Source organism: Ylistrum balloti, unplaced genomic scaffold (genome assembly GCF_031769215.1).
Source record: "Ylistrum balloti isolate Yb309-2 unplaced genomic scaffold, AGI_CSIRO_Ybal_v1 Utg370706, whole genome shotgun sequence".
Lineage (NCBI taxonomy): Eukaryota > Metazoa > Mollusca > Bivalvia > Pectinida > Pectinidae > Ylistrum > Ylistrum balloti.
In genome coordinates this window covers 1,150,558-1,171,506 of record NW_026782423.1, presented here as the reverse complement: position 1 = coordinate 1,171,506, position 20,949 = coordinate 1,150,558, and the positions used below count along the sequence as shown (strand labels likewise).

The following is a 20,949-nucleotide window of genomic DNA, read 5'->3' as shown; positions in this document are numbered from 1 at the left end:
CGCTCTCATGAACTCAATGACCAGAAGAATAAGGGCCATGACCACAACAAACGGCGGACACACAAGATATTGATGACTCAGTTCAGTTTCAATTTCAAAATTCTATGGGTCCATTCAATTTAATCGTTAGTACCTCTAAACCAATTGTCAGATACAAAATACAGACTTTGGAAACTTTTAAGCTTTAATTTATCTGTAAGTATACAAAATTTCGTTTTAAGTGAAGCCCGATATCATATTTACTTTCTGGTTTAAAGTTCACCCTGCGTTTCTTTATCCTTTTAGTATATTTGCTTGTGATTGCTATGAGTTCTCCTCCTTGACTTGATCCCTTTCTACAAGGCCTGTAGTCATGATTTGTTTGTAATATTTCTTTGTTCAATCATGAACATTATGTCATTTCAGATTTATAGTCAGTTGAATTGATGCTCTGCTGTCTTCATGATATATGGCCTATTTAAACCAAGGGCATGTGTTAAACCAAACTCATGGTATGAACCAGTACGGACCTCCACTTCCACAAGGCTGGCAACATGCTTTTACTCCAGAGGGTAAAATCTACTTTATAAACCACAATGATGGAACCACCTCTTGGAATGATCCCAGGATACGTAAGTAATACATATATACTGGATACAATATAGATAAATTATTTTAAATGCTTTTTCTTCAGCACTGTGCTGCCAAGAGTCATATTGGCAGCCTTTAAGTTCCTTCCTTTAAACAATAACTGGTCACAAATATCAATCATTTAAACTATAATTATGAGATATGACTGATTGTTTTACATTACAATATGTATATTCACTTGTTCCACTTTTTATAACAGTTAATGTTTCCTTTTTTCAGATGCCCCAGGACAAATACAGCAAGGTTTGTTTTTGGTGCTGATATAATATTTTTGGTCTCCTTTCAATGAAGGGCAGTGAAGCCAGAGACTTTGAGATTCTGGGGTCTGTAAGCTCATATCCAGCCCTATAGTGATTGAGTTTGGCATCTGTCTGTTGTCTGTATGTCAGCAAGTTATTTGTGTGGGTGTAAGCAGTTTCATTTCCTGAGATTTTCTCAGTATTTAGATATTTTACATAGTGTTGTACTATGATATGTAGGTCTGCAATGGGACCCTATTGTGTCAATTCAACATGCTCATGGTAATTGAGTTAAAGATTAGGGACAAGTCTCATATCTGTGTTGTATTACCACTTGTGACAGGTCACTTTTAGAGTCAGACTTTTATGGGTCAGAGTTCTTATTATTTTGTAAGTCACTGCAGAAAAGTATATGTTTATTGATATTAAAAAAAATCAAGGTAATTTTTCTAAGTACCTATTCAAAAGTGTTGAAGGTCAAAGCTATAAAAGTGTTAGTGTAGAGTCAATAAGGATTATATAAATGTATGTTTGACAGCAACAGGTCCTTCTGTAATACTAGATGTAATTCAGTTGAACACATGAATGTTTGACAGGTCAGTCCTTGCTGTTAGGAATCATAAAAAGGTACAATTGTGCAACTGCCAATAAGGAACAAGTTGGACTTCAAGAAAGGGAATGGAGAGATATCAGGTCGAAATGTAGAGAAGAAGGGAATGAAGACACCTTGAAGGCATGTGTAAAAGCCCTGCAGGAACAGGTCTGTGTTAAGGGTTTCCCTTCCCAGGAGTCAGCAGGGGCTGAGATGGCAATTGAAGTCTACCAGAGGATCGAGGATGTGATGGAGTAAGTCTCTGATTTAATGATCTCTCACTACTTTGTATCATATAAAAAGTACATTTAACTGTCTTCTGCCATATTTTGTGTATCAAACATATTTATAAAATATATTTGTACAATATTTAAAACTCTATTATCTATAGATTGGTAGGAAACATATGAAACTTCTTTGCGGTATTTCCAAAATAGTGGCACAAAAAAGGTTATCATAGTTTGTCAAAATTAGTTTTGCAGTTCTACACAAAATAATGCAATTATCTTAATTCTGCTGTTAATACCTATATTGTATCAATGTCATGATTACCTGGTTACAATCTAAATCTCACAATAAATGTTTCAGTCTTAATACAATTACTGTGTTGATATCACAATCAATGTGTTAATCTCACACTTTGATACAGGGTATGTGTAAAGGAAAGGAAAGTGACAGCTGAAGCATGTCAAAAGATGTTGTTTGAACTACTCATAGGCCTGTTAGAGACAGGACCAGGAAGTACAGCTGCACATATCATACAGAAACGGCTGGTCCGAACTCAGAATATTGATAAGTACTTGGAGGTAACTGATCGCATAACAACATCCCTTTACGTGATTCTGTGTTTTAGGATATGCACTCTATAGAACATACAAACACCATATGTTGACTTTAATTTACCTCTATATTCAATAAAAATCATTGTATATAACACTTGTACAGAACCAGTTATATATTTTACTAAAGCAGTTTGTGTTCATCAGCATTGGTAATCATGTATGTACCTCTATTGATACCAGTTATATATATATGTGTCAGTTATGTGTCTATCTATATATGTAGCAGTTATGTGTCTATCTATATATGTAGCAGTTATGTGTTTATCTATATATGTAGCAGTTATGTGTTTATCTCTGTATGTAGCAGTTATTTGTTTATCTCTGTATGTATCAGTTATGTGTTTATCTCTGTATGTAGTAGTTATGTGTTTATCTCTGTATGTATCAGTTATGTTTATCTCTGTATGTAGCAGTTATGTGTTCATCTCTGTATGTAGCAGTTATGTGTATATCTCTTTATGTATTAGTTATGTGTTTATCTCTGTATGTATCAGTTATGTTTATCTCTGTATGTAGCAGTTATGTGTCTATCTCTGTATGTATCAGTTATTTGTTTATCTCTGTATGTATCAGTTATGTGTTTATCTCTGTATGTAGCAGTTATTTATCTATCTCTCTACATAGCAGTTATTTGTCTATCTCTATACAGTGATAGGTTTATTACAAAACAAAAATGAAATGTCATATTTAGTATTATTTGTTATAGGACTTGAAAGGGGAAGAATTTACAAGAATTATTGAAAGCTTGAAATTATGGACTCACAGTTCTGAGGGACCAGATATGACAGTGAAAGACCAGAGTCAGCAATGGGAATACTGCACATCTAAAGTTTTGAGCAAAACACTTGGGTAATTACTTCAAATTAGATATCATGTACATAATGTACTTTCATTTTGATACTCCAATTAGATTTGATACTTGGAGCATAGAAAACCTCACACATTGTCTGTCAAACCAGAAACATTTCCAATTCAAATGAATCCCACCTGCACGTAGTCTAAAACAAGGAACACTAGTAATTTAAGCTTCATTCTTGTTTTTCTATCCCAAATATATTGTATGTATACCATTGTTAAATATTGAAAAGATATTCATTGCAACTATTTTAAAACCAACATACATCATATTACAGACTGTATGTTATATTGCTAATGTTACCCAGGTAACTAGTCGCCCTAATATACTGCTCATTTAGAGAAAACTTATTTTTGACTCAATCATTTATGCACATTTTTCTAAATATACATTTCAAAATAACATTAATGTCAATATTCATGTATTTTCAGGGATAAGAAAAGTGACAAAGTTTATGAACCAGCTATTCATCAACAAATTCTGGAACTTTATCTTTTCTATTTTGAAAAGATAGGAAAGGAACCAGAAGAATATGCTAAGCATGTGTGTTCTGTCATGGATGTAATACAAGCTTGTTACCGGGATAACCATGAAAGGAATCCGTACTTGGTAAAAATGTCTTTGAAATTTCAATCTATTGAACAAATTTTGTTTACATATAAAATGATCAAAATCAAAAACATCAGAAATTAAAATTAAACTAGAATGAATGAATAGAGAGCATGTTTCTGGCCCAAATATTGATGAGGCTGGTTGTGTGCTGAAATGATCTGTGCTGAATTTCAGAGTGTCCTGAAGCTGGTTGTGCTGTATATAACTGGTGGTGAAACAACAACCTGGTTGTGTACTGATATTGTGTGCTGGTGGTTGTGTGCTGAGGCTATAATGACATGTGTGTCCTGAGGCACTTGTGTGAGAAACTGGTTGTGTGGTGAATGTTGGTTGTGTGATCATGACAGCTGGTTGTGTTGAGGCTGTGCACTGAAAATTGTGTGGTGAAGCTGGTTGTGTACTGAGGCTGGTTGTGTGCTGAGACTGGTTGTACTGAGACTGGTTGTGTACTGAGGCTGGTTGTGTACTGAGGCTGGTTGTGTGCTGAGGCTGGTTGTGTGGTGAAGCTGGTTGTGTGCTGAGGCTGGTTGTGTGCTGAGGCTGGTTGTGTGGTTGTGTGGTGAGACTGGTTGTGTACTGAGGCTGGTTGTGTGGTGAGGCTGGTTGTGTGCTGAGGCTGGTTGTGTGCTGAGGCTGGTGTACTGAACCTGGTTGTGTACTGGGGCTGGTTGTGTGGTGAGACTGGTTGTGTGTTTGTGTACTGAGGCAGGTTGTGTGGTGAGGCTGGTTGTGTGGTGAAGCTGGTTGTGTGGTGAAGCTGGTTGTGTACTGAGGCTGATAGTGTCCTGAAGCTGGTTGTGTGCTGGGGCTGGTTGTGTGGTTGTGTACTGAAGCTGGTTGTGTGCTGAGGCTGGTTGTGTGGTGAGGCTGGTTGTGTGGTGAGGCTGGTTGTGTGGTGAAGCTGGTTGTGTACTGAGGCAGGTTGTGTGGTGAGGCTGGTTGTGTGGTGAAGCTGGTTGTGTGGTGAAGCTGGTTGTGTACTGAAGCTGGTTGTGCTGAACCTGGTGGTACTGAACCTGGTTGTGTACTGGGGCTGGTTGTGTGCTGAGGCTGGTTGTGTGCTGAGGCTGATCGTGTGCTGAGGCTGATAGTGTCCTGAAGCTGGTTGTGCTGAACCTGGTGGTACTGAACCTGGTGGTACTGAACCTGGTTGTGTACTGGGCAATATACTTTTCCAGAGCCTATTTTTGGGAATGGATTATTTTTAAGATGTTTTTCCCAGCATGGACTGCAGGGCTTGTTTTTAAGAATTGGTGTTTTCAATATGTTTTTCCCTGCACACACTCCAGAGCTTATTTTCAAAATTGGCTTTTATTTTAAAGTTTTTAGCGTAACAGTTATATCATAAGTATGTATACTAATCATTACAATGTATGAGTCATTGTTGGACTTAGTTTTGTGACATACATGTATATAAGACTTTATCATGTCTTCTTTTCACGATTCTGATTATACAATAATTCACTTCCTGTGTGCTATGATCTGTTATCCTGCAGAAAGAAGAACTGGATTATGGATGTTTGGGATGATATTCTAAACATGTTGAAGAAGTACTATTCTTCTAAAAATGCTAAGAAGTACGAAAAGGTATTAAGAGATATAAAGTATCTTCTGGAAAAACTCCCAGAGGAGGTATACAAGGTAAGTTTTATTTTCAGCTTATCTATAACAAATATATTTGTAAATTTTACTTTGTTAGCTTTTAATCACTAATTTTCTTACTACTGTGATATATCGGGATTTTTTTTTATGGTTTCAAAGCGAACATTTCTACAGCCTTCCCCAGTCCATTTTGTTGTAGCTTTGTTCAAAGTGTAAGCAATCTTCTTATGTTTATAGAGCAAATTATAGTTATTCTGATCTAAGAGTACTTGTCAAACGGTGATATACACAGCCTGTCAGTATGAGAATGAGAAAGGCTCAAATATACATGTTCACTTTAAATGAAGGATAATTCTAACAAACAGAATGTTACAATATAAAAAAAGCAGTTTAACAGGAGGAAAACATTAGGTGTTTGATGTTTTTGTGTCAATTAAAAAAAATCCAAATTTGTATTTTAGAATCACCCAGAAATAGTGGACTCACTTGTGCCTGTACTCACAGAACTTGCACAAAAACATCCAGAAAATGTTGATTGGACCTCCAGCTACACATCTCTCATGAACAAGTGGGCCAGTGCCAAGTAAGATACATTTTTTTTTGTATCATCAGCTGTCATACTTAAAATATTTCATATGTAATCAAATATTCATTACCATATAAAACAGGGATACCATTATTGAGTTTTACATCTCTTCAACACATAGGAATCTTAACTGACAATGTACACTAGAGGTATGAATTGAATTTTATTACATTTGTCAAAACAGGGAAAAAACCTAAAGGTCACAATAACCTATTTTCATATTTCCTTATTTTTCATCATCCACTGTTTCCAAACTTTTTTCATGAAAATGCTACTCCTTAATGGTTGAGTGGGTTTCAACCAGATTTTGCTCTGAAACATCTTTGTGGGTAGGCTCGTTCTTGGTAGTGTGAGAAAGAAGGGCATGGAGGAGAGGGGCATGGAGGGGGGGGACAGGGAATTTAACTACAAGTTTGCTTTAAAATGCATCTCTCTGAAACATCTTAGTAGTTTTCATTTCTTAATTCTTTAATTAATTAAGTTGATTTGACAACAAGGGACATCACACTGGGACCTTAAAAGGTAATTTCAGCTAAAATATTATTTTAAAATGCTAGGACTATTCCTTAAAACTTAAAATGTGAGTGCATGGATTTCCCCAAACATCACTGGAGAGGGCAATCATTTGTTAAACAAGGTTCATCTACTGGGATTGTGGAAAAACTCAGACCTGATTTTTTATTTGAATGATTGTTCCATAAATACGCTAAATATATTGGATGTTTAATCGTCAGATGACTGTTAAGGCTTACAGACCTCTTTTTTTGTTTCTGTTCTGTTTTTTTTTTTTTCTTTTTTTATAATTCATCTGCCATTTTCTGATCTGAAGGTTTTCTCAGGAGCTGAGGTGATTTTCATAAAAGTTTACATGCACATGTTACAATGTACTCTACTGATATTGCAAATAACTTTGTCTCTTCCTTAAATGAAATTACATGTGTCGACGTCTAGAGGGAAACTTTCCCGTATTGCCTAACAGCTACAAATTTAGTTATCATTATCCATCTGTAGGCAATGTCAGTAGACTTTATCAACACGACAGGGAGGTGTGTTTTTCTAAATTACATTTTGATTTGATAATGTTTTGAAGGGTTGTTGTCCCTTGCTTATTAGCATTTTAATGTTGTCTCAATTTTAGACTGATCCATTTGAAAAACTGGTATGCTTTATTATGAAGACATATAGCATTGTTTTCCACAAAAGCCTTTTGTTTGGAAGGATTATTGCCTACTGATTTTTCTGCTTTTAGTAGTGTCTGGAAATCCCCTCTCTTTTGATTTTTGATAGATTTCTTGTTAATGGGGTAAGCTTTCACAATTTTTGTTTTGATTTGACAAATATTGCAACAATTTCAATGACATTTTTTTGATTGATTTTATTTTGTTAAATTTTATCTTGTTAAAGATTATGAAGTATACAATATTTTCAGGAAAGGAACTGAACTGAGTTGGCTTAAGCTTCTAAAAGTGCTAGTTAAAACAGGCACAGAGGAGGGTGCACGCAGATGCTACAATACCATAGACGAGGGAAAATTTAGGAAAATTTGGAATTGGAAAGTAAGATTTTTTTTCTACCTCAATGGACAGATGTGAAACCTATAGTCTGGTGATAGACACATGTGTGTAGTATAGACATGTGTGAAACCTACAGACATGTGACACAGGTGTGTGTAATATAGATATTTGTGAAACATATAGAAAAGTAATGCACAGGGACGAATGATAACTATAGACAGATGTGAATCAAGTGGACAGGTGATAGCAATAGACAGGTGTGCATCCATGTGACAGATGATAGTAATAGACAGGGTAGAAATAGAACATGTGATAGTAATAGACAGGTGTGCATCCATGTGACAAATGATAGTAATAGACAGGTGTGCATCCATGTGACAGATGATAGTAATAGACAGGGTAGAAATAGAACATGTGATAGTAATAGACAGATGTGAATCAAGTGAACAGGTGATAGTAATAGACAGGTGTGCATCCATGTGACAAATGATAGTAATAGACAGGTGTGCATCCATGTGACAGATGATAGTAATAGACAGGGTAGAAATAGAACATGTGATAGTAATAGACAAGTGTGCGTCCATGTGACAGATGATAGTAATAGACAGGTGTGCATCCATGTGACAGATGATAGTAATAGACAGGGTAGAAATAGAACATGTGATAGTAATAGACAGGTGTGCATCCATGAGACAGATGACAGTAATAGACAGGGTAGAAATAGAACATGTGATAGTAATAGACAGGTGTGCATCCATGTGACAAATGATAGTAATAGACAGGGTAGAAATAGAACAGGTGATAGTAATAGACAGGTGTGCGTCCATGTGACAGATGATAGTAATAGACAGGGTAGAAATAGAACATATGATAGTAATAGACAAGTTGCGTCCATGTGACAGATGATAGTAATAGACAGGGTAGAAATAGAACATGTGATAGTAATAGACAAGTTGCGTCCATGTGACAAATGATAGTAATAGACAGGGTAGAAATAGAACATGTGATAGTAATAGACAAGTTGCGTCCATGTGACAAATGATAGTAATAGACAGGGTAGAAATAGAACATGTGATAGTAATAGACAAGTTGCGTCCATGTGACAAATGATAGTAATAGACAGGGTAGAAATAGAACATGTGATAGTAATAGACAAGTTGCGTCCATGTGACAAATGATAGTAATAGACAGGGTAGAAATAGAACATGTGATAGTAATAGACAGGTGTGCGTCCATGTGACAAATGATAGTACCAGGTAATAGACAAATGTAAATTCTGAGTACAGTTGATAGTAAGGACAGGTGTGATCTTGATGACAGATAATTGCATAGTTAAAAGCAGTTGTAATCCTCTAGATAGTAATGAACTGTTGTAAATAGGTATTAGACAGATTGTTGATGGGTATAAGATCAAAGACCATCTGTTTTTAGTTGTATAGACAGGTATGATAATCTAAAACTTTTGATTGATAAATGATTAACTGCTGTAAATGGAAACTCATTAAATATGACATGTTTAATGTACAGGTAGTATATAAATGTATGAAAGAAAAAATGTTTATAGATAGCCAAAGAATACCAGCTGAATATTGGTACAAACATTCTTATCTCTGAAAATCAATTTTGCTGCGAAGGTATTTTAGTCCAGGAAATTTTGAATCTATGATTTAGCCTTAAGAACATTAAATACATATATTGAATAAATTCCTCTTACCAGCAAAATTTTCAACACGCCATAGACATCATTAAATCTATTGGTGAAGCCCAGCTTCATGTGACAGACAATAAGGAAAGTGACGAAAAGCGGATGAAATTCTGTGGGAACATTGCACGCAAGCTTCTGGAGCAGTTCTCGTATGTACCAAGTAGACAATTCTGTAGACCCTATAGTTCTGATACAATATTGCTTAACAGTGTGTTTTTATAACCTTTACACCAAATGTGTAGCAAACTAGTTATAGAAAGTAAGAAATGTTAAACGATGAAAGCTGTAAGTTTTGAAGCACACAATTATTACTGTCACATAAAAGAAAAGAGTCCATGTAATAATTGAAATAATTTTAATCTCACCACCTTCGCTTGTTTTAGGTAACTGCATTAACATTATTGTACATTTAGTTAAAGTTTGTTGGCCATGATTTTCAGACTAGCCAAAATTCCAGAGAAGCTTAATGGGGATTTAATTGTACTGGTCATTACAACAATGGAGAGGAAATCCATAATGTTGAACCGTTTTGTGGAAATATTCATTACAGATTTCGCACTTGCGGTAAGTCATTCAATATGTGATGATATCTGAGAAGAACTGGATGGATCATTCTTAAATTGTGTATATGTTGGTTCTACATAGTACCTTGATTAGTTGTGCATTTTCCATATTAAAAACTGGTCAGAAAAAACAAAATGATTACAGACAGTTAAATAAAGTTTAAGACAATTTTCTGAGAGGTATGCAGTTTTATAGAATTATGAGTAATTATGAGGAAAGAAGAGAAATGAAATGAAAAATCCAACTTATTAAGGACAAATAGATATCGCATAATGATGGGTGCCAAGATCTCTCTCAATCTCTTGTACATGTACGAGGTAATGTTCATTATTTTTTTTACATTTTAAAGAGAATATTGAAAAGTTTTATTACTTTTGTATATTTCAGACAAACAAGAATGTCATTCCGGGTGTGATAAAGAGATTTTCATTGCTGCTTTTTGACAGGGATTACATGTGGAGTGAATTTGATACAAAAAGATGTGGAGACTATTTCATTCAAAAAGTGTTAGATGCCTATAGGTATATGTTATATAATGGATAGACTAATTGTATTTTTGAACATATAACACAATATGAAATGGCAATGCTGTTTTACAAGCGACATGCAGTATTCAGTTTACCCTGACTTTTGTTTCATCCAGGAATTGTTCTAAAAGAATCCATAATCCTTAGCACTGTTGATATTTGACAAAGTTTACAGATCATTAATTTAATTTAAATGTGAATTGTTGTTGGTTCGCAGAAAATGTCCTTATACCCCCCATAATGAACTTAAAAAGTACTTGCTGGCTATAATCCTTGTATAATGTATTAATCTGTAAAATGTTGAGCTAATTTCCTTTTTGGAAGGTCATGCTCCTTTGGAAATGGTTGGGGAGAGAGGTTATGAGTTGATTCCCAGATGACAGTTTGAGTTAGTAATTAGTCAATAGTGTGGGAATCTGATCAACAATAGAACTAGAAAAATACTTTGTTTCAGCACTGGGAAAGAAATGCCTGATGATGTCAACAAAACTTTCATACGGATGTTTATATGGACAATGCAGACAGAGGATTTAGAATTTGTTGATATGGAAAAAGGGACAGACACCTTGTATACCCGTGTTGCTTCACAGCACTTGAGAACATTTGTAGACAAGGTAAAATTTCAATTGGTTTTCAAAAGGCATGCAAATTTCAGTATAGAAATAACAAATAATGAAAATGTTTCAGATCAGTTTCTTCTTTTTGTAAAAGTTTTCTTAATCAACAACAGTTTATAGATAAATGAGCTGATTCCGAATTCTGAACATATTACAGATTGCCAATATATTAAGATCAAAGTAAAAGGTTTAAGTTCAAATCATTTTAATACTTGTCTTGATAACATTCTTGACCAGAAAGTATGTGAAGTAGTGACTCTGTATCTAAAGTTTGAAGCTGTATCTGAATTGAGAAAAAAACTTAATTTTGGCCGTTTTAGCATATCCGCAAACAAAATGGTCACGTTTGTAAACCGCTGATACCTCCCATATTGGAACAAATGACACATGAGGAGGAGGACCTAGCTCAGGCAAGCTTGTCAATTGTTGGGTTGATTAGTACAAGTGACCCCAAGCTTTTGGATGGACATCTCAGCTATCTCGTAGCATGGTGCAAAAGGACAGGTTCCATGGACGCCATTAGTAAGTTAATTGTACAGTGTCTAAATAGATGATATGTTAAGCGATAAGCTACCATATGGAGTGACATGAGAGATTATATGTCAGTGTTTATGTAACATTATCTAATCCATTCAATTATTTGATGTCCTGAATTATGGAAAACTAACTTGTATTATTATTTCATAGTTTACTACAGGATTAAAATGCGTTTCTGGTAGTATTTTGTATGGGTAAAATTTGATACAGCATGAGTATGGATTTTTTGTGTGTTTTTTTTAAGGTGCTTTATGGAAGCCATATGAAGAAAGTGATGGTGTCACTAAACAGGATTTCCAAGAGATCATGCAAGTAATAGAAAATAATGCTGACGGGGATTTTAATATGGAGGGTGTTTTGTTGAAAGCAATGGGAGAGAAACAACCTGAGGTGAGAAAATTTCAAGATTAATTAAACAAAATGATTGGTGGGCATTCTTTAAAGACAGGCAAACAATTAACAGTGCAATTGATATTTATTGTATGGCTTATCCTGTTTCTCATAAAGCTAGTGTTTGTTCATCCTGTTCCTCTTAAAGCTAGAGTTTATTTATCCTGTTCCTCATCAAGCTAGAGTTTATTTATCCTGTTTCTCATAAAGCTAGAGTTTATTTATCCTGTTCCTCATAAAGCTAGAGTTTATTTATCCTGTTCCTCATAAAGCTAGAGTTTATTTATCCTGTTTCTCATAAAGCTAGAGTTTATTTATCCTGTTCCTCATAAAGCTAGTGTTTATTTATCCTGTTCCTCATAAAGCTAGTGTTTGTTCATCCTGTTTCTCATAAAGCTAGAGTTTATTTATCCAGTTCCTCATAAAGCTAGAGTTTATTTCTCCTGTTTCTCATAAAGCTAGAGTTTATTTATCCTGTTTCTCATAAAGCTAGTGTTTATTTATCCTGTTCCTCATAAAGCTAGTGTTTGTTCATCCTGTTCCTCATAAAGCTAGTGTTTGTTCATCCTGTTCCTCATAAAGCTAGTGTTTGTTCATCCTGTTCCTCATAAAGCTAGTGTTTGTTCATCCTGTTCCTCATAAAGCTAGTGTTTGTTCATCCTGTTCCTCATAAAGCTAGAGTTTGTTCATCCTGTTTCTCATAAAGCTAGAGTTTGTTCATCCTGTTTCTCATAAAGCTAGTGTTTGTTCATCCTGTTCCTCATAAAGGTAGTGTTTGTTCATCCTGTTCCTCATAAAGGTAGTGTTTGTTCATCCTGTTCCTCATAAAGGTAGTGTTTGTTCATCCTGTTTCTCATAAAGCTAGAGTACATTTTACCTCAGAAGATTATATTTCATTTTATTAAATCTTCTAGCTAATTCTAATAACATTTGTTGAATTTTTCTCCATACACTAAGGTTTCATTATAATCAATTTTGTTTTTAATTGTTGTTTTTTTTAAACCGTTTTAGCTCTTCACCCAGCACCATGTTGACTTTTTGGTTGGCCTTTTGGGAAAGCAGTACACACAATACTATATTTTATTAGTTTTGGGTGAAATTATACCTGTGCAGCCACAACTGTTTGGAGAAAACATTATCAAACATGTTTTACAAAATCCAGAAATAGAAATCATGTATTCCTCAGCAGTTCAGAAAGTAGCAGTCAACCTAGGACTGAAGAAAAAGGTAATATTTTAAAAAAAGTTCATTTAATCTTATCAACTTCCACAAAATTTCTAGTTAGTGATATAAGTGTCATGATTACAATACAGAGAGTTTGTCAAAATTGGATTTTTAACTCATTGTTTACTCTTTGTATTGTATCAGGTTCATAGATCACTGTGGGTATTGTATCTGGTTCAAAGTTCACTGTAGGTATTGTATCAGGTTCATAGATTACTGTGGGTATTGTATCTGGTTCAAAGTTCACTGTAGGTATTGTATCTGGTTCAAAGTTCACTGTAGGTATTGTATCAGGTTCATAGATCACTGTGGGTATTGTATCTGGTTCAAAGTTCACTGTAGGTATTGTATCAGGTTCATAGATCACTGTGGGTATTGTATCTGGTTCAAAGTTCACTGTAGGTATTGTATCAGGTTCATAGATCACTGTGGGTATTGTATTAGGTTCATTGTTTACTGTGGGTATTGTATCAGGTTCATAGATCACTGTAGGTATTGTATCAGGTTCATAGATCACTGTGGGTATTGTATCTGGTTCATAGATCACTGTGGGTATTGTATCTGGTTCAAAGTTCACTGTAGGTATTGTATCAGGTTCATAGATCACTGTGGGTATTGTATCTGGTTCAAAGTTCACTGTAGGTATTGTATCAGGTTCATAGATCACTGTGGGTATTGTATCTGGTTCAAAGTTCACTGTAGGTATTGTATCAGGTTCATAGATCACTGTGGGTATTGTATCTGGTTCAAAGTTCACTGTAGGTATTGTATCAGGTTCATAGATCACTGTGGGTATTGTATCTGGTTCAAAGTTCACTGTAGGTATTGTATCAGGTTCATAGATCACTGTGGGTATTGTATCAGGTTCATTGTTTACTGTGGGTATTGTATCAGGTTCATAGATCACTGTAGGTATTGTATCAGGTTCATAGATCACTGTGGGTATTGTATCTGGTTCATAGATCACTGTGGGTATTGTATTAGGTTCATTGTTTACTGTGGGTATTGTATCAGGTTCATAGATCACTGTAGGTATTGTATCAGGTTCATAGATCACTGTGGGTATTGTATCTGGTTCATAGATCACTGTGGGTATTGTATCTGGTTCAAAGTTCACTGTAGGTATTGTATCAGGTTCATAGATCACTGTGGGTATTGTATCTGGTTCAAAGTTCACTGTAGGTATTGTATCAGGTTCATAGATCACTGTGGGTATTGTATCTGGTTCAAAGTTCACTGTAGGTATTGTATCAGGTTCATAGATCACTGTGGGTATTGTATCTGGTTCAAAGTTCACTGTAGGTATTGTATCAGGTTCATAGATCACTGTGGGTATTGTATCTGGTTCAAAGTTCACTGTAGGTATTGTATCAGGTTCATAGATCACTGTGGGTATTGTATTAGGTTCATTGTTTACTGTGGGTATTGTATCAGGTTCATAGATCACTGTAGGTATTGTATCAGGTTCATAGATCACTGTGGGTATTGTATCTGGTTCATAGATCACTGTGGGTATTGTATCTGGTTCAAAGTTCACTGTAGGTATTGTATCAGGTTCATAGATCACTGTGGGTATTGTATCTGGTTCAAAGTTCACTGTAGGTATGGTATCAGGTTCATAGATCACTGTGGGTATTGTATCTGGTTCAAAGTTCACTGTAGGTATTGTATCAGGTTCATAGATCACTGTGGGTATTGTATCTGGTTCAAAGTTCACTGTAGGTATTGTATCAGGTTCATAGATCACTGTGGGTATTGTATCTGGTTCAAAGTTCACTGTAGGTATTGTATCAGGTTCATAGATCACTGTGGGTATTGTATCAGGTTCATTGTTTACTGTGGGTATTGTATCAGGTTCATAGATCACTGTAGGTATTGTATCAGGTTCATAGATCACTGTGGGTATTGTATCTGGTTCATAGATCACTGTGGGTATTGTATTAGGTTCATTGTTTACTGTGGGTATTGTATCAGGTTCATAGATCACTGTAGGTATTGTATCAGGTTCATAGATCACTGTGGGTATTGTATCTGGTTCATAGATCACTGTGGGTATTGTATCTGGTTCAAAGTTCACTGTAGGTATTGTATCAGGTTCATAGATCACTGTGGGTATTGTATCTGGTTCAAAGTTCACTGTAGGTATTGTATCAGGTTCATAGATCACTGTGGGTATTGTATCTGGTTCAAAGTTCACTGTAGGTATTGTATCAGGTTCATAGATCACTGTGGGTATTGTATCTGGTTCAAAGTTCACTGTAGGTATTGTATCAGGTTCATAGATCACTGTGGGTATTGTATCTGGTTCAAAGTTCACTGTAGGTATTGTATCAGGTTCATAGATCACTGTGGGTATTGTATCAGGTTCATTGTTTACTGTGGGTATTGTATCAGGTTCATAGATCACTGTAGGTATTGTATCAGGTTCATAGATCACTGTGGGTATTGTATCTGGTTCAAAGTTCACTGTGGGTATTGTATCAGGTTCATAGATCACTGTGGGTATTGTATTAGGTTCATAGTTTACTGTGGGTATTGTATCTGGTTCATAGTTTACTGTGGGTATTGTATCTGGTTCATAGTTTACTGTGGGTATTGTATCTGGTTCATAGATCACTGTGGGTATTGTATCTGGTTCATAGATCACTGTGGGTATTGTATCAGGTTCATAGATCACTGTGGGTATTGTATCAGGTTCATAGTTTACTGTGGGTATTGTATCTGGTTCATAGTTCACTGTGGGTATTGTATCAGGTTCATAGATCACTGTTGGTATTGTATCTGGTACATAGTTTACTGTAGGTATTGTATCTGGTTCATAGTTTACTGTAGGTATTGTATCTGGTTCATATCCAAATATCTGGTTCAAAGTTCACTGTGGATATTGTATCTGATCCATTGTTTACTGTGGGTATTGTATCTGGTTTATAGTTTACTGTGGGTATTGTCATTGGTTCATAGATCACTGTGGGTATTGTATCTGGTTCATAGTTTACTGTGGGTATTGTATCTGGTTCATAGTTTACTGTGGGTATTGTATCTGGTTTATAGTTTACTGTGGGTATTGTCTCTGATTGATCTTGTCATTTATTAGGGAATATCTGATTGTGCAAAAATATACATTTAACTTTAAATGATGTGAATTATATACATTTAATTTATTTTACTGTGTGAGTTTATGTAATATATAACATCTGACACCTTTCTGAGCCATAATCTGAAGGTTATCTAAATTTATCTCAACAGGCACTGGTGGACACCATTTTGAAGGAGCTTGTCATTATGTCCAAGAACTGTAAAGATTCCAATTATCAATATCCCATATTAGATGCTATCCAAATATTGGCTGCTAAGTATGGCATAGATACCCTCAAGCCTCATCGGAAATACTTTGAGGATTTGCAACAGAATGGAAAAACCACCTTCTTGAAAGATGTTGCAACATCTATTGTTAATGCAATGGATGGAATCAGGTATATTATGTAGCATTGAATAATAATGCAAATATTCTGCATTAGTTTTACCATTTTAGTTGATAACTCAACACCAGATGTGTTATAGATTGTCAGTGAATGGAATCAGGTGTTATGAGGCTATAAATAGTAACGGAAATACTTTTTGCAAGTTACAAAGTGTCGTTTGATACCTGGACACCAATCGTGTTATTCATTGTAAAAAGTTAACAGAAAGTCAAGCAATTTGAGCAACATCTCTTACAATGTGCACTTTCTTCACTGACACCACATGTCAAATATGATTTTCCTGCCCTTTTAACTTTCAGTATGGAAGGTATTGTAACAGATGTCATACAAACTAAGAAGAAGGTCAAGGAACTCGATGAGAAGGTCACAAAAGTTGAAGGTGAAGTCAAAGGCATGAAAACTACTGTTGAAAGACATGACAAGGAAATAAAAACAGCCAAAACTGAAATCAAAACTGTCAAAAAACGTGTTGACGTTGTGGAGAAAGATGTGGAAGAAACAAAAGTCAAGGTTGAAGAGATTGACAAAAAGGTAAGAATTCCTTTTTATGGTCTCTTTCAATTTATTGAAATGAATACATCTTGAAATGATTAAAACTTGACAGGAGAAATAACATTGGGGCTAACATTCAGTTATTATAATTGTAAAGTTTGTTTACAGACAATGAGCAATGCTCCGGCATGGTCTCGAGATCTTACCAAATTGATGAACCCAAAATCTGACCATGATTGGAGGTTGTTGGCCCAGCGCCTGGGATATTTACCTCAGGACATAAAAGCATGGGCCACCCAGAATGACCCTTGCATGGCCCTCCTTAGTGAATGGTATGCCACCAATAAGACAACAGAGGCCACTCATGCAATACTGACCACACTTCAGGAAATGAACAGGTTGGACGCTGCAATCATCCTGGAGAATGCCATGAAGGCAGTAGGTCAGTGACGTATCTCTTTTGGAGGTTTTAAATATATTTTTCAAATTGTTTCTTTAAAATATATAGCTGGCCATCAATATGTTGTTGGTATCATTCAATATCATAACACAAGCATGGAGCTTCCAGCTGCCTTTTACTATAACATTAGATGAAGATTTAAGTGCTCTGCATTACAAATACCTATCCATGTAATCTATGATTAAGACATGCTCTGCATTTCTACAATAACAAGTGCTTTCACCAAAACTGTTACCGTTAATGAAACAATAATATGTTGAAATGTATCTATTTTAATTCAGAGGATGTGGTGGTGGAGGCCAAAGAATACACCAAACCTCCACCAATCTTCCTTAGCTACCAATGGGGTCACCAGAACGAGGTCAAGTTACTACGACAACACCTTCTCATGGCTGGCTATGAATGCTGGATGGATGTTGGACAAATGGGAGGTGGGGATAAACTGTTTGAGAAGATTGACAATGGAATAAGAGGGTCAAAGGTCATCATATGCTGTGTGTCAGAAAAATACGCCAAATCTCCCAACTGTAATAGAGAGGCAAGTATTAGTTTTCAGTCAGAGTAAGTTGATTCAAATATATATGTTTTCTGTTTATTAAATTGGAACCATCCTATGTATGGAATCTATTGAAGCAAAAACAGCATTTTCAACCTTCTGATAATAGATACCTTTATGAAAAAAATTTTTTTTGAAAGAACCATATGGTATCGGAAAAGTTAATCGATAAATTATATAAAAGTGTTAAATTTGTATAAAATGTTTGAGCTTTTGTATAGATTTTTTTTCTTCTTAATTTTAGGTCAACTTGTCTGTCAATCTTGGAAAGCCTATGATTCCCCTCCTGATGGAAAAAATGGCCTGGCCTCCTAAGGGCTCCATGGGACCCATCTTCAGTGAATACCTCTTCGTGAGATTTTTTCAGCGAGGAGGGGAAGAGACTTCAGACAAACGTTTCTGGCCTGTTCCAAAATTTCAAGAACTTTTGATGCAACTAAACATCCACAAAGCCCTGCCTGATGAATCACTGATAAAAAAGGGTTAGTTGATGATTACATTCGTTTGTTAAATAGGCAAGAGTTTAAATGTTTCAATGTAATACTAACATCAATGTCATTCTCAAAAAGGTTGATAAGTAAATGTACGTTTTGGGTTTTGATTGTTCAGTTTGCATTGGGAACAGTGAAGAAACTCAGGTGGTCTCTGCTGCATTCTCTTTCATACTTAAATATTTTTTCTGTGATATTTATTTTTTATGGCATATTTGAGAATGGAGTCCTAAATAAATGAAAAAGGAGTATTTCAAAAACTAGATTTTGTTTCTTGAAACATAATTTACAAAATAAGTCATTTTGATGACAAATATACTTTTTATTAGTGCACAGTAGCAAACCTAATATTATTTCATTTACCAATTATACAGAGTACAAAAACTGGTGGGTTCCTGTCGCAGAGGAAATTGTCATCACCAAGAAAAAAACTAAAACTGGAGGACAGAATACAGCAGACTCGACTGGTAACAAGGTACATAAAAAGTTTCACTGAGTATAATGCATATTAATGTTAGCGTTGCTGAAAGGAATTAGTATTCTTATGAATCTATACTTGAATATGGAAGGATAGTCACTGTGACCTTATACATCTTATTCTCTGTGAAAAACCATAATTCAGGGTGGGTTTGCCCGGGATGGGTTTGCCTGTGGAAAATTGTGACACTTTACTGAATTAATCTGACCAAAATATACATGAGTGCTGTTGATGGAACAGAAGCAACATTCCCTTCTGGAACATGTGGTCTTAATATCTTTGTACTTTTTCTTGAAAATTTGCATGAATCATTTTTTTGTTCATGTTTTGTCCCCATTTATTGATATTGGGTTTGAGTGACAGTTTTGTTAACTTGTTGGTATCTTCTTCCATACTTAACAAGTACTATCAGGCTTGTACATTAGATTCAACTTTTGCTATTGGGGAAGTAACTTTTTTCTGCGTTTTCCTTTTCATAACAACAGAAATACAGATGATGCTATGCCATACTTTGTCTTCTTCTGTTTTATCAATATTCGTTGGGTATGGATTTTAAACAGTTTCTTTAACATATCTGATGTCTTTACATTAAAGGAGGAGACCAGTAAGTCCCCAGATGTATTCCTGTCTTACCAGTGGGGTAAACAGACACAGATCAAACAGCTCTACAAGAGGCTTTGTGAGCTTGGTTTGACCTGCTGGATGGACATCTACCAGATGGGAGGTGGTGACTCTCTGTATGACAAGATTGACCGAGGTGTCCGAGGTTGTAAGATTGTCCTAAGCTGTGTGACCACCAAGTACGCAGTCTCTGCCAATTGTAGACGAGAAGTCAGTCTGGCTGATTCATTAAAGAAGCCTGTCATCCCTCTTCTTTTGGAAAAGATGGACTGGCCACCAAGTGGACCTATGAGCATGGTCTTTACACAGCTTCTGTTCATTAATTTCTACCGTGATGAGAAAATCCAGATGAATTGGACAGGAGATAAATTTGATGAGCTCCTGACCAAGATAATAGAACATGTGCCTAATGCAACTGGCTGTAGTGAGGAAATGCAGAAAAATATGACAAAAGAAACTTCTGATAAGAAAACAGAACAAAACAATACAGCCACACCACAAACAGCTACTCAAGCTGAAACAAACAGTACACCAAATGCAGGTAAAGAGCATGCACCACCACCTCCACCACCTCCACCACCTCCACAAAATCAAAATTTGGAGCATTCACCTACTGCACAATCAACAGCACAGCCTCCACCATATACACAACATCCCCAGTTTGTCCAACCAAATCCTGCTCAAGCACACATGTCAGCTCCACCAGCAGCCAATCAGCAAGCACAATACCACAGGCAACCATACAATCAGCAACAACAATTATACGGACATACACAACCGCAACAAAACGTTCAACCATATGCTCAACAGCAACCGTACGGGCATATGCAAGTGCAGCCAAATGTACCACAGCAGATGTATGGACAACCGCAACAACACATGCAGAATACACCGAACCAGGCTGCCCCAACACAAGCAGGGCGAACCAATGAAAAATCGTCCTCCTGTGTGCTTCTTTAGTTTTGTTGAACACAAAAAGACCTAAGTTATGTTTTGAATACTTTCCTATTGAGCAAATTCAGTGCATTACATTCCCAGGTTTTTGACCATTAGCAGCAAATGAGATTTACTTTATTTTGATGGTTTATCACACTTAAGCTTTAACTGAAATAGATTAAATATTAATATCGTGAAATAGAGTTAAGAATTTGCCAATTTGAGAACTTTCCAATAAAGTGTTTAATTTTAATCATTTGTCTGTCAAACATTGATTTATAAATGAAGTAAAATACATCAGAATTGTAAACATTGTGCAGAATGTGCCTACTCTATCACCGTAACGTGTACTTTTTGTAGAGTACATTCTGTTCACTAGTGTAGAATATAATAATG

The 20,949-nt window shown here is 35.6% G+C and overlaps 1 protein-coding gene across 1 annotated transcript; it reads left to right on the top strand.

Annotated features, from left to right (window-relative positions):
• The first annotated feature begins 448 nt into the window (after positions 1–448).
• LOC132557683 (uncharacterized) lies at positions 449–20,577 on the top strand. The gene is made up of 22 exons (XM_060222201.1): positions 449–611; positions 1,466–1,715; positions 2,111–2,267; positions 3,010–3,152; positions 3,591–3,761; positions 5,268–5,412; positions 5,835–5,956; positions 7,389–7,515; positions 9,191–9,327; positions 9,619–9,742; positions 10,130–10,263; positions 10,724–10,883; positions 11,207–11,408; positions 11,668–11,813; positions 12,825–13,040; positions 16,284–16,510; positions 16,819–17,050; positions 17,180–17,453; positions 17,753–18,009; positions 18,272–18,509; positions 18,893–18,993; positions 19,591–20,577. Exons 1-22 carry the CDS (start codon positions 449–451, stop codon positions 20,575–20,577), a joined length of 4,713 nt encoding a protein of 1,570 aa, XP_060078184.1.
• Positions 20,578–20,949: the final 372 nt, after the last annotated feature.

Coding starts and splice junctions, on each gene's coding strand:
- LOC132557683 (XM_060222201.1), top strand. CDS start 449: ATGGCCTATTTAAACCAAGGGCATGTGTTAAACCAAACTCATGGTATG. Junction 10,264..10,723: donor AAAGTGTTAGATGCCTATAG/GTATATGTTATA, acceptor ACTTTGTTTCAG/CACTGGGAAAGAAATGCCTG. Junction 16,511..16,818: donor AATGCAATGGATGGAATCAG/GTATATTATGTA, acceptor TTTAACTTTCAG/TATGGAAGGTATTGTAACAG.